This window comes from Staurois parvus, unplaced genomic scaffold (assembly GCF_062004578.1).
Source record: "Staurois parvus isolate SC_StPar_1 unplaced genomic scaffold, SC_StPar_1.0 ptg000362l, whole genome shotgun sequence".
In the NCBI taxonomy this organism is placed as follows: Eukaryota; Metazoa; Chordata; class Amphibia; order Anura; family Ranidae; genus Staurois; species Staurois parvus.
Window position 1 is genome coordinate 9,017,380 of NW_028318158.1, and position 14,653 is coordinate 9,032,032.

General features: G+C 42.1%; 1 protein-coding gene across 1 annotated transcript; it reads right to left on the reverse strand.

Annotated features, from left to right (window-relative positions):
* Window positions 1–10,524: 10,524 nt before the first annotated feature.
* On the reverse strand, window positions 10,525–13,224 carry LOC149456412 (uncharacterized). Its single transcript, XM_089685086.1, has one exon. The coding sequence runs from the start codon at window positions 13,155–13,157 to the stop codon at window positions 11,853–11,855; it is 1,305 nt and encodes a 434-aa protein (XP_089541212.1). The 5' UTR covers window positions 13,158–13,224; the 3' UTR covers window positions 10,525–11,852.
* Between the last annotated feature and the right edge of the window lie 1,429 nt (window positions 13,225–14,653).

Sequence of the window (14,653 nt, forward strand, 5' to 3'; positions counted from 1 at the left end):
AAAGCAAATTTGTCAAGTGCTGCTATACAGTGAGTGAACATGTTGCTTTTCTGTCCACAGGCAAAGCTCAGCATGCCTAAAGCTGACCACACACTGTACAATCTGACAGATTATACAATTTTCTTTAAATCTATTACATAGAATGAGGGAACATCTTATTGAATACAAATTAAATGAACTGCATTCAGTCATGGCTTTAACTTACCAGTCACCATACACATTACAATATTGCACAATCTCCTTCTGAGTTACCAAACTTATTTAATGAGGACCTGCCTAAAGTACATGTAAGCCCCCACCTTGTAAAACAACCCATTTGGTTAAAAATAGAAATGAAAGGCAAACATTTGTGTATACATAATATATATAAAAAAAAAAAAACCAAAAAAAAAAAACCACACAGACATTAAAAATTCCCCTTTTTACAAGTGATCACATTCCCTCTCAGCTGTATAAGGAGCCTAGGTAAGAGAAACAGCATCAGACTGGTCTTCCCAGTGAATGGCTGTGTAACACTAGGGACTGCCTGATTTGGTAAAAATTGATTGGATAGTTATGTAAACCCAACATTTTACATTCCTGATATGTGCCTACTGTACCATGTACTTGTATGAAAAGGTATCCTGTTCTCTTTGTATTGTTTCCTTTGTGTGAAATCCCTGGTGCTCCTGCCAGTCCCTCTGCATTCCTATTGAAAACTGACAACACTGAGCAGAATAGCACACTGTGGTCAGTTCTGTAGTTGTGCTGGGAACTCAGCCTGCTCTCCTCCAGTGCTCAGACTTGTCCTGACATCCCCCAGCCCCTGCACAGCCTTTCATTGGGAAGCTCGGTGTTCTGTTGTTTCTCCTCCCCCAGCTCTTATGCAGCTGAGAACAAAGGACATGTTATCACTTATAAAAAAAAGGGGGGGGGGGGGGGGGGGAGGTTTTTTTTTTTATATATATATATGTTGTACCTTTAATTTTTATTTTAAACTGAATGGGCTGTCTTAGAAGGTAAGGGTTTACAATCACTTTAAGCCCATGGCAATGCACCAGATTCCAGTCTACTATAAGAAAAAAACAAAATACAACCAAGTTTGTGTTCAAGTATTTCAGAAAAATTCCAGCCTAAACCTAACTAGTCTTAAAAATGTTCTCTCCTCCAACACCTGTACTGACTAACCTGTGTTTAACCACTTGCCCTCCTGAGGATTTACCCCCCTTCCTGAACAGGCCATTTTTTGCGTTACGGCGCTGCATTACTTTAACTGACAATTGCGCGGTCATGCAACACTGCACCCAAATGAAATTTACATCCTTTTTTCCCACGAATTGAAATTTCTTTCAATGGTATTTGATTGTCTGTGCGGTTTTTATTTTTTGCGCTACTAAACAAAAAAAAAAGACCAACAATTTTGAGAAAAAAAACAATATTTTTTTACTTTTTGCTATTAAACATGTCCAGTAAAAAGATTTAAAAAAAAATCTAATTTTGTCATACATTTAGGTCAAAATGTATTCTGCTACGTCTTTGCTAATAAAAAAAAATTTCAATATGTGTAAATTAATTGGTTTCCGTGAAAGTTATAGTGTCTACAAATGATGGTATAGATACTGGAATTTTTTATTTTTTTTTTTACTAATAATGGCGGCGACCAGAGACTTATAGTGGGACTGCAGCGGGCATTTTGACACTGGGGGGGGGGAACGGACTTGGTGTCACTGACATCCACAGTGACACCAATACAGTGATCAGTGCTAAATAAAACACTAACATTGTACTACTGGCACTGGTCAGGAAGAGGTTAACATGAGGGGAGTTCAAAGGGTTACCTATGTGCTGGGTGTGTTTTATTGGGGGGGGGGGGGGGGGAACGCTGTGTTGGTGCTTCACTGTAAGCACACTGCTCTGGATGGCAGTGCAGTGCACAGCCATCCAGAGCTGTGTGCCTGATCTGGCAGGGAGGACGACTGTTAGTAAATAAAGCATCCCTCCTCCCCGTCAGAGATCCTCGGTGATCACCGTCCGGGACACAGCAATTGACAGCCGCAAATATCAGCGCAGGTAGGGCACGTGTGTCCCCTACCCAGAAATGCAAAATGGCGTATATATAAACAGTATATCTGCTATAGGGCGGCAGGGAAGTGGTTAAAAAAACCAGATTCATATACTTTTCAGCTTACTCTGGTCCATTCACATGATCCCCTGTGTCAGCTGCAGGGGAACGGAGAAAGCGCTCAAGAACAGATGGGAAAGCCTACAGCAGTGACGCCACCCATGTCGCAGCCATTGTAAGTGCTCCATCCTCTTCCCTGCAGATGGCTGACACAAGGGAACTACTAGATCATGTAATGAGACCAGAGCAGGCTGAAAATAGGTAACTACAATCCCTGGCAAAAAGTATGGAAATCACAACTCTTGGAAAATGTTCATTAAATTGTTTAATTTCGTAGAAAAAAAAAAACAAAATCAAATCCATTTTTATTTAACATTCCAACCTTCTGGCTTTAAGAAACACCAAAAAATGTAAAAAGAAAACTGTAGTCAATTGCAACTGTTTTTGCAAATCAAACAGAGGAAAAAAATATGTAATTGCTCAATTGAGGAAAATATTATGGAATCATCATGTACTTTGCAGTTCTAGAAACAAACTTCTGCATCAGATTATATCTGCAGTTAAAAAAAGAAGAAAAAAAAAAAAAGAGTGCTTGCACACCTTGGTGAGCTGTTGAACCAATCTGATTGACATGAATCAAAGGAGAGGATTATAAAACTTCTTCCAGAAGGTAAATCATCACGGAATGTTGCAAAAGATGTTGGTTGTTCCCAGTCAGTTGTGTCTAAAATCTGAACCAAGTACAAATCAAATGGGAAGGTTGTAAAGGGAAGCACACTGATAGACCAAGGAAGACATCAAAGCATCAAGATAGAAAACCTAAAGCAATATGCCTTGAAAACAGAAAATTAACAGAACAAATGAGGAACAAATGAGCAGAAATCCAATGTCTGTGACCGAACGATAACCATCTGACACCCAAGCAGAAAAAAAAAAAAATCAAGGTTGCAGTGGGCTAAAGAAAAGCAATCATGGACTGTGGATGACTGGATAAAAGTTATATTCAGTGACGAATCACGAATCGGCATTGGGCACGGTGATGGTGCTGGAACTTTTGTTTGGTGCTGTTTCAATGAAATGTATAAAGACGACTGCCTGAAGAAAACGTGTAAATTTCCACAATCATTGATGATATGGGGTTACATGTCAGGTAAAGGTATGTTGGAGACGAGTCATTAAATCTTCAATAAATGCACAAGTTTATATTGAGATTTTGGACACTTTTCTTGTTCCATCAATTGAAAGGATGTTTGGTGACGATATCATTTTTCAAGATGATACTGCATGAAAGCTTTCTTTCAAGATAAGACATACCTCAATGGCAGCCTGCAAATAGTCCAGACCTCAATCCAATTGAAAATCTATAGTGGTAGTAGAAATTAAAGGAAATGGTCCATGACAAGGCCCCAATCTTCAAAGCTGATCTGGCAACTGCAATAAGAGAAAGTTGGAGCCGGATAGATGAAGAATACGGTTTGTCCACAGTTAAATCCATGCCTCAGAGGATTCAAGCCATTATAAAAAGCCAGAAGTGGTCCGACAAAGTACTAGTGGTCTACTGTAGTGTTTTGGGGTTTTTTCATGATATTTTCCCCAGAATTGAGTGATTCTATATTTGTTTCCTCTGCTTGATCTGCAAAAACAATTGCAACTGACTACAGTTTTCTTTTTTTAAGTGTTTCTTAAAGCCAGAAGGTTGAAATGTTAAATGAAAATAGTTTTGAGGCATGTCTGTGATTTTATGCACAATTAAAGGAACATTTTCCAAGAGTAGTGATTCCTTACTTTTTGCCAGGGGTTGTATATGCACCTGTTTTGTACACAGGTTAGTCTGCATAGGTGTCAGGAGGGGGGAGGGGACATTAGGATCAGCAGCGCTATATATTTGTACATTCACATCAGTCCCTAACCCTCAAGGAGAGTACAATCTAAGGTCCCTAACTCACATTAATACACATACTAGGGCCCATTTAGACAGAAGCCAATTAACCTACCAGCATGTCTTTGAAGTGTGGAAGGAAACCGTAGTACCCAAAGGAAACCCATGCAGGCACAGGGAGAACATGCAAACTTTGTACAGGTAGTGCCATGGTTGGATTTGAACGACCTTAGTGCTGCCAGGCAGATGTGCTAACCATTTAGCCTCTGTGCTGCCCGTTTAGGCTGAAATTCTACTTTAAAGTATAACTAAAAGCAAAACTTTTTTTTTTTTTTTTTTTGATAGAGTGGTGAAGTGTTCTAAATGCAAATAAAAGTGGCCACCCGCCCAAGTCTATAACTGGCTTATGAAGCAAGGACACATAAACAGGCATCACATAGTGAATAAAGGGGAGAGAACAATGTTCTTGGACAACTTGCTAACAACCGAATTAACCTGTCTAACAGTATGCGTTTATAACAGGGGTTTAGTTAGCACACATTTGCAAATACATACGTAAGCCACAGAGCCACGACACGTCACCCTGATAATCTGTGGTCCTAACTCTACAATTTGTGAGTCCCCATAGTAGAGGCACATGCATTTAATGGATAGATCAAGGGCAGCTGAACCTGAGGAAGCCCACCCCTCTTAAAGGCAAAGGAGTGCACTGGACCCCAGCATGTAGCACAATGGCAACCAGGGTCCTAGTGCACCCACGTACCAAAACTCCAACATGCAAATAAAAGTGGCCACCCGCCCAAGTCTATAACTGGCTTATGAAGCAAGGACACATAAACAGGCATCACATAGTGAATAAAGGTGAAGCGGTGAAGTGTTCTAACCCGCTGTCAGGAACCAAACGAGAGGGTAAGCCAAAAGAAAAACAGGAGTAGAAGGGAAAACCTCCAATGGGGGGCACTATTCCCTTGATAACTATGGGTTCGTTTACATGCTGTGGGAGGGAGCAGTACTGATGGGTTGTAAATGATGCTTTGCACTATTTAATTTTTTTTATCCAACTTTATTAAAACGTCACAAACATTTCATTCATCTCAACAGGTAGGGATGCAGTGCACTGCATCATAACCTGTTGCGCAAAAAACAAGCACATCCTTTTTCAGCACACACTACGGCAGCTCATTGGTGTGAACCGAACTAATAGGACAGAAGGCAAATTGGTTTGTCAATGCCATGGAAATGTGTTGGGCAAGGCTGCATACTGAAACCCAATGCATATGTTGTGATAAAGCCTTAAGAGGGGTTTTCTCTCACACTGCAAATATATCCTCCCACTACCTGTGAGACGCAGATGGGGAGAAGAAAAAAAAAAAAAAAAAAAAAAAAACACACAAAGTTTTAACCATCCTCTGCACAATTCAAAAAGTTTTTACTTTATTCTTTTAAGCCCACTTCCAGGGATATGAAAAATACTCCTTTGCAGCGGGCTGCCGTTGAATGCTCATTTAGGTCCAGAAGAGACACAAAAAGCAGTTTTACTTACCGGATTCTTCACTACCTTGGCCACTGCTACTCTCCTTTAGTCCCTACACTGCTGGCATTGGACTGTCCCACAGCATCCTCACGTCCAGTGCAGGGCTATGGGCTCTGCAATAGACTTGATAATGTCAAAGGACCTGCGTCTGAGTATAGAGATAAAGAAGCTGCGGGGATTAGGGAAGCCAAGGGTTGGGTAAGTAAAAGTGCTTTTAAAGGCCCCCCCTACAATTAAACCCTTGTGGTGCTGGAGCAGGCCCACTGCAAAAAGGAAGATTTTACTTTTCCTGGAGTCAGCTCAACTGCATGGTAAACCCACCTGTACAAAAATGCTGAATGATTTCAGAAGTGTTTCAAACAGATGTCAAAAGCATAAGGCATTTACCCACTGACACTGGCCTTTACAGTGTACAGCTCCTGTCTTTAAAGTGACCTGGTCACTGACATGCAGATTTTAGACAAAAAAAAAAAAAACTGTAATTGAAGAGTTAAAAGATAAGTGCACTTTAAGACAAAGAGAACTTATCGTTTTTGCCCCATTCCCGAACTAAGCCACTCTTACCTTCCACAAATTCATACTTACCTTAATCTGATGGCCGCAGTTCTGCTGTCTGTTCAAATTTAGTACCACAGATCTCACTGTCTTGCCTGCACATTATAGTCTCACAGACTTCTATGATGTGGTCTACCTTCATCTCTGGCTTTGGGACACAGCCCCATGGAAGTTCACAGGGCTTTAACGCACATGTAAATAAATAAATGAAAAAAAATCGCCAGAGGCCACAGTCTACGACGGGGGAGGCTGGAATGGGGAAAAGAGCAAAAAAGTTTATGTTCACTTTGTTTGAACATGCAATCCTTCAAAACTTCCCTAATCCAGTGCTCATTTATAAAAACTTTGCCCCACTGTAGAGCTACACCGTCTGAAGGAACTTCACATCCAATATAATTGAGTGTCAGTTACCTGCACCCCTTGTTGCAGTTTTCACTGTGTTCATATTTAATACAGCATTTTTCCCTTTTATCAATTTTTGCTGAATCTCAGCGCTTATGAACTTTTGCAGCCTCTTTACAGCCACTGTAATAGCAAAAATAGCAGAGAGAGGGTACATTATTATTATAAAAACAAAATAAAAAAAAAAAAAAAACCACAAAAAAAAAACCACACACATCATGGTACTTGGTTACACAATTGTAAAATGGGCTCAGTATAGCCTTAGGATCCAGCAATTCAAGCCCACTCTGTAGGTACTTTTGTCTCGTGCTCTTTCCCTGCTAAAATTGTGCAATACAGGTTTTATTGTACTGACTGTCTTTTAAAATAAACATTAACCTGCTCTCTAAATATTTTTACGATTACAGTTACGGATCTTCCTCTGTCAAATTAGCTGTAATACTTATATTAAAAAAAAAAAAAAAGGCAAGGAGGTGTTTTGTTTTGGTTTTTTTAACCTTGGACAGATAAGAATTTTTCCTTTTCCTTTCCTAGATCTATTATAACAATTATGTGTGTGCTCAGGGCCATACTATGTATGCCTTTTGCAGCCATGGCCTGTCTACATGCATCCCATAAACTGCAAGTAATATGTCAGGTCAGGTTTTCTGAAGGAAACCAACAGCGGAACATGCCTGTGCAGCATCAACCACCAGCACTTGCAGTCTCCATTAGCAGCCTGTGACAGGGTTAAGGCACAAGAGCACAATTAAGAGACAGAGAATTGTCACCTTCTGACAGGAAGTGCCTACACAAGGACCTTCATGGCAGGATCACATGCAATTATTTTATTAAAAACTGCATTTAAAAATACTGAAACTTAATTTGGATTTTTTTTTTACGTATTAAAACTTAAATGAGATGTTAGTGACTGGGTTTATATACACTTTAATTTAGAGTTTGAATGAAACAGTAAATACTTTGGAGATTTTGAATTACAATTTTTTTTTAACTACAGTTTCACATGGTATACAAAACAGGCCGTTATGTTGAACAATTTACAGAGAAAATAGCTGAAAAGAAAGAATCCACCTTTTACTGGGTCTCCAGCTTTCTCTCTAGTGCTTCCTCAATAGCCAAAAATACAGAGAATGTTTGAGGAAAATCAAATATTTTCCTCAAAACTGAACGGGTTAAATGCTTGTTTTTACCTAAAGTACCACCTTACCACCTGCTACCCCAGCAGTCAGTGCTCTCCTCTTCTCTCCTAGGCTCTAGGTTGTGGGCGGGTTCTCGGTGTCCTTGCTTCCAATACAAGACTACCAGTCCTGCATTGTACGGGATGATGTCCCAGCTGCAACTACTGGATTGAGCGCCAAAGAAAAAGAGACTTTAGGGGACAAGTCACATGGTAGAAGGAGCCTGTGGGAGCTAGAGATAAAGGCAAGTATATGTCATTTTTCTTAGTACCTAGGCAAAAATGAGCATTTAACCCTTGCAGTGTGGGGTGGGGGGACCACTGCAAGGGTATTTTTTTTGCTTCCATGAACGCCTTACCCTCCGTTTAATGTCCCTTTCAATAGTTTGTTTAAGCCTGCCTTTCTCAGCCAGGGTGCCCAGGCACCCTGGGTGCCTTGAGGTTTCTCCAGGGGTGCCTTGGTAAAATGTCTAAAAATTGCCCAAAACGTGTATACAAGCCAGCGGGTGGACAAGCCTGCATTTTAGTTAATAAATCACCTCTAATGTTTGGTGTCCTACATGTGTGGATGTTGCTGTGTTATAAAAACAATTAGAATACTTTTTCACATTTTAGAATGGGGTGCCCTTTTAAAATTATGGACAGTCTTGAGGCACCGTATCTCAGAATGGGGTGCCTCAAGACTGTTCATAATTTTAAAGGATGCCTCAGGACAGTCCATACTTTTTAAAGGGTGCCTTGACTGAGAAAAGATTAAGAAACACTGGTTTAAGCCATACAGCACTGTGTTCCAGCAGTGGGACTGGGACTTCTTATCCCACTCTCCTGGGAAAAAAAAGTGCTGTTTAGCCAATCACATGGAGCTTTTTAATGAATGAATACAAAGCTTCCTCTGACTGGCTGAAACAGAATTTGAGATGTAATCCCCCCACCTGCACCTGAGGAAGCTTTGTATTAGTTTAGAGAATATAAAGCTTCCTGAAAATGGCAACACTCAGCCCAACTATCTTGTTCTGAGAGTGGGACAGGACGATCTCATCCCACTGCGAGAACATAGTGCTGTATATTATATGGGAGCTGAGTCCACATACAGATAATACGCTGTGCCCAGCAAGTGCAGCTGTTAGTAAATTTGGTTTGCCCAGATTGACCCAAACTATTTAAAGGGATTTTAAACATGGAGCTGGGCTTTAATTGTTCATCTTGAATGAGTGGTTCACCGCACAAGTGGTCTTTGGGGATTTGCCCAACAACCAGCTGCACAGCAGAGTGTAGGTTGTAGAAGTAACTTGAAAAAACCTCTCTGGACTGTGGCAGACTGCATGTAACTACACTCACTGCGCACCAGGGATATAGTATGCCTGCTAAGGCAATAAGCAATTAGTCCAAGCCTACGCACAATAGAAACATCAGTTTTTGGACTAATAAACCCTTTTAAACGATCAAAGATATAGCTTACATCCTCATACTAACCAAGAAATATACCAATCAACAGGATTGTAGAAAAATGACTGTGCCATGTTTTATTGCATTGTAACAAAGAGAAAAATAAACAACAATGAAACTTAAAGTATAGCCATTGCTTTGTTTTGGACAGAGTAGGGAAGGGTTACATTTTCGGTCACATTTCTATTGCTGTGTCGAGGTACCCTCATCAAGTCCTGGTGAGTTACTAGGAAGAAGAAAAAAAAAAAAAAAAAAAAAAAAAGACCCAAAACAAACAACCCCCTCCCCCCCCCCCCCCCCCCCCCCCACACACACACACACACACACACACACACGATGGGGAAACCCAACACTATTACAGTTTTCACTAAGGATGCACCAAAATTTCGGGCACCAAAACATATCGGCCGAAAATAGCCCTATCGGCATTTTGCTGATAGGAAAAATTTAGCCGATACAGGAGACCGTGTGTACTGCAGATGTGGGGGGGGGGCGGCGGAGAAAGGCAGGAGAGGAGCAGTGTATACAGTGACTAGCTGTCACTATATGTCAGTGCCGGTTTTTAAATGTAGTTACCGTCTTTTTTTTTTTTTCTTCACTATAGCTCACAGAATTAGCTGTCACTTCCCCCCCCCCCCAGCTAAAAGAAACAAAAAGTTTCCTTTTAGTTTCTTTCCCAGAGTCAAAAGAACCAAAGTTTCCTTTTAGTTTTTTTCCCCCATATAAAAGAAACAAAGTTTCCTTTAGTTACAGCTTTGGGTGAACTATAGTGAAAAAAAAAAAACAGGCAATTGCATTTAAAAACCAGCAATGACATATTGATAGCCTGTGAGGGAGCCTCTCTGTATTCACTGCTTCCCTCCTGCCCCCTCTTTGCACACACGTCCTCTACAAAGAGGACCTGTCACTCATATGCTATCACATAGGGGACTATTGGTCCCTATGTGATAGCAATAAAATCATAAGTTAAAATGTAAAAAAAAAAAAAAAAAAAAAAGCATACATAAAAGTAGAAAAAAAAAATATATACAAAAAAAAAGTAGCGCCACCCCCATACACACAGACATTTTGGTTCAGTTTTCAGCCACATGCCTTCTGAATTTTTGATATCTGTTCCGGCACCAGAATTTTCATTTCGGTCAACCACTAGTTTTCACCAAAACAGGAAGTGAGGAAAAACCTATTCGGGTATCATTTAAGTTGTAGATATTTCCCCTTATTCTTGTTACATTTGTAGAACAGGAAATAAAGTGAAATCTCCTCAATTGGACAAAGACAGCAAAAATTGACAGGCGTTTTAACACTTCTCTATTCTGTCTAAAAGCAGTTTGGGCTATACATATACTTTAGGGAGCAAGTGAAGTCAAACCATAAAAAAGTGGAGTTTTCACTGCAAGACATGTTAGAGAACAATGACAGAACTATAGATCTTAAGCTATATAGTTTTAATTGTATCACAAAAGGGAAGAGTTTGAAATCCAAACAAGTTTTAAACATATATACACTGTACAGAACTGCAGCGTGATTAATCTGTTGTCATTCACCATTTGGTGGACAGCGTGGTTGCATGTCAGCTGCAACTGTTCACATGTATCCATCAACCCAAAGGCTGAGAATGTCAAAAATTAACATGTGGCCAACCTAAAGTGAAAGCCCCAAGAACAAAAACAAGAACATACACTGCTTTGGGCATTAAGTATAGGCACCTGGAGGCTGCTCTGGCAAGAAAACGTTTGCCTGCCCTTTCTTGGCTCCTGCACATTTCTGGGAAGAACAAGTGGCAAGGTCTGACACTACAGGGAACCGACAGATCTTTGCTTCTGAAAACGGACCAGTATTTGGCCATATCTGTGCAGGAGACAAAAGGACAGGCAAAATTCACTAGGAAGAAATGGCAGCACTTTATCAGTTAGAGCAGCCTGCCATTCGCCAGAATACACAGACTACTGGTGCAACAGGTCTGCGCAGGACCCCCTAGGCATCTCCCCAACACCCTTTATACCTGCAGCACTTTTTTCATTTTTGTTTTAAACATTTTTGTCCCAGATACTCTTTAAATTCCATGTTGTACCCGCTTTTATTAATTCCAGCATGTCTCTAGGACAGTGCTTCTTTTCAACAGTCACACTCTGCACTTATTCTACAATGAAATGTCCAAAAAAGGAGCTTGTTGCTAATAGTGGAAAAATAAAAAAAAAAGGAAAGAAAAACCTTCCTAAATCATAAAATCAAGTTTCTCCTGTCCAAAACCCCTCCCAGAAGCCAGGTCAAGAAAGTGCATGTCCAGCCAAAATTTTGGGGGGGATGGACTGGGGAGAAATTAAAACCCCTATCTGGTCTGACTGTTACCCGGGACTCCATCAAAGCCTATGATTCTGTCCCAGAGAGCAGTTCATCCAAACATGAAGTGAGGGGGTGCTCTTAACAGCAACACAAACAAAAATAATTTTTTTGCTGTTAGGAGGGAAAGTTTTTATTACTGTATTTTGCGACAAACATTTTCCTCACTCCATTTCTGGTGAAAAACAGTAAGGGGAGTAACAGGCGTAAGGGGTAGGCTAAAACCCATCAGCTGTTTATTATGTGTTGCAATTGCAAAATGTGTCCTCAGCTCCTGTCTCTAGGGCAGAAAGTGAAGGAATATCACAGCAATGGAGCCGCAGATTGCATTAAAAACCTAACAGGGCATCTAATCCCTCCCATTGCCATCCAAAATTAAACAAAATAGTTTTGGCTGCACATGTACAAACTGATGGTCTTAAGGCTTTAGCCTGCCTGTGTCCTTCAGGTACTGAATCACGCTTGGGATATTGATTCCTCGAAATGCTGGGTTCGTGGCTGCGATCTTATGGAAAACATTGACCACCTCACCCTCCTCCATGTTTTTAATACTGTTGAAGAAGATCTCTGTGGCTGCGCTTGCGCTCGGAGGGAAAGGGCTGCGGATTGGATATGAGGGCTGTCTGGGCATAGGTGCTTGGGAGCCTGAAGCATATGGATCCATTCTATTCACAGGAAAACAAGGGCCTTCTTGACGATTCCAGCTTGGATAACCATATGGAGGTGGTGCAGGATGACTCCTGGGCGGGGGTGGAGGCGGCGGTGGAGCGTTCGGCATACCCTCTTCCCTCGCTTGCTGTTCACGAAACCTCCACAATGCTTCCGTGCAGTTGCGGATGATCTGCTGGATGTAGTGGGCGTCCCCATCGCTCTCGATCTTGTAATTCCTCAGATAGTTCAAAAGGTCCTGATTCCTTCTGAATTCCAGTTCCTGTATGGAAACCGACCAGTCCGGCTCTCGCTCAAACTCCCTCGACTCTGGGCGCTCTCGTTCTCTCATTAGAGCACGCTTAGCAGCTAAAGCGCCGTTCCTCCTGGCAGCAACGGACAGTCGAGCCACCTTCGCCGCAGTTGCGCTGTCCACTTTCTTCCTCAGTGGGGCTCTTTTGCGGGCGAGTTTCTTACGTGCCTCGGCTGCTCCAGACTCCTCCTCCTCTTCCTTCAGGGAACCCACGCTGTCTTTCTTTTCATCGCCACTCTTGGACGGCGAATCATCGCTTTTCTCACCACCCTCGATGTTGTCGGAGGCGCCGAGATCAGCGAGGTCAGACTTGTGGGCTTGGATGGATTTCCGCCCGCTCAGCTTCAGGACCTTCTTGGCAATATCCCTCAGGGCTCGGAGGTGCTCACCCTTCCTGGAGTACGTCTTCTCTCCCAGGGATAGCTCAGGGTAGTACTTGTCAATGTAGCGGGTCATGTGATCCGTGTCCACAATGTGGCCCACCACCTTGCGCCAGTCGCCCTGCACTTCGCACAGCTGGCAGTTATAGGCATAGGCTGAGTCCACCAGTGTCTCCACAACGTACTCCAGGCCCAGGATAGGCTCCCCCTTCATGTGCATGTCCAGGAATAACTGCATGGTGCCCAGTCTTTTCACCTGATGGGGGGCAGCGAGCCCCAGCTTCATCTTATGCTTGTTCCCGGTGACGTGCTCGCACAGCTGCACTATGGAGGAACAGCACACATTACAAATGCGGCACTTGCGCTTGTTCTCGGCCTCCATGGCGCCCGGTGGTGACAAAAAAAAAAAACCCCAGAGAGGCTTCCGGCGCTGACCTCACCTGCGCTGTCTACCGGAAACAGGGTAGACACGCAGGCGCAGAAACCTAAGCGAGGACGGAAGAGTGGAAACACGCATGCGCCTTATGCAAGAGGCAAGTTTTTTTTCGTCGTGCGTCCTATCGCGTGATTTCTTCCACGCATGCGTAGTACGCTTCCCGGACGATAGTTGGGCGCATGCACGATAGCGGTTTCGCTACTGGCGCTTTGAGCGGAGACAGTGGAGGGAAACATTGGAACACTTGTATCACTTACAAGAGAGGCGATTGGCTACGAGGAAGGAGAAGCATGTAGGCGGCCCGCCCCTCATTCATTTCCAGTGTTATTGTCTCTGGAGCTGTCCATCATTTTACCAGCAAGAGTCCCTTTAACCCTTTCATTTCGAGGCAGTCCTTTCCATATTTTACTTGTATATTTAACCTCTAGCTGACCTGCTCTCCATAAATATACTGCAAGCGGGTGGCAGGTGCCGACACAGCAACGTACATGTATGTTGCCGGATTGCTTCCGGGTTTGGGGTGCACAGGCACGCAAACACTGCTCACCCGTGCTGTGATTGGACACGGCATAAGTTTGTCAACATGTTACAGCCAATGGCTATGGCCGAAATCTGCTGATTGGCTGTGTCCAATTACAGCACAGAGCTCTGTGTTTACAAACACACATAACTACCTGTATACAGATCAGCTGAGCTGCCAATCTCTTCATGGAAAGAAGGGAGAAAAACAGCCAGATCTGTGAGTAAAAGCAGCACACATTACACTTATTAAGCACACAGTTGATGTGAACCCCTTCCCAACCAGTGTCATTAGTACACTGTACAGTGTTATCACTGTATTAGTGTCACTAGCGATGTCAGTTTCAGTTAGTCAATTGGTGACCTTCCCAGTCAGTGTCTGTTAGCACCAAATTGTCTGCCACACTATTACACTTCCTCTATAAGTCGCTGATCACCGCAAATCGGTATTTTTTAATATCGTGAAAAAAAAATTAAACCCAGTGTTACTTGAATACCACCAAAAGAAAGCTCTGTGTGAAAAAAGCTAAACAACGAATTTGCGTACAGTGTTGCGTGACAGCGCAATAGGCAGTTAAAGTAGCACAGCGCGGAATAGCAAAAAATTGCCCTGCTCATGAAGGGAGTAAAATCTTTCGGTTGTCAGTTGGGTAAAACTGCCTTCACAGTATTATTATTATTATACAGGGTTTACATAGCAAAAAAAACCTCAGCGTCTGCGAATCTTCAAAATATCATATTTTCACTTGAGCCATCTCCAAAATTAACTCTTTAGTATCCACGTGTACCTCAAAAGAACAAAAACTACATATAGTGCATTATCCTCAAGAATAAACTTTTAAGCAAAAATCAACTCTTGATGTGTATTTGTGTGCAAAATTTATAAAAATCACCCAGTGTCCACTTCAATGTGGCTGAACTGA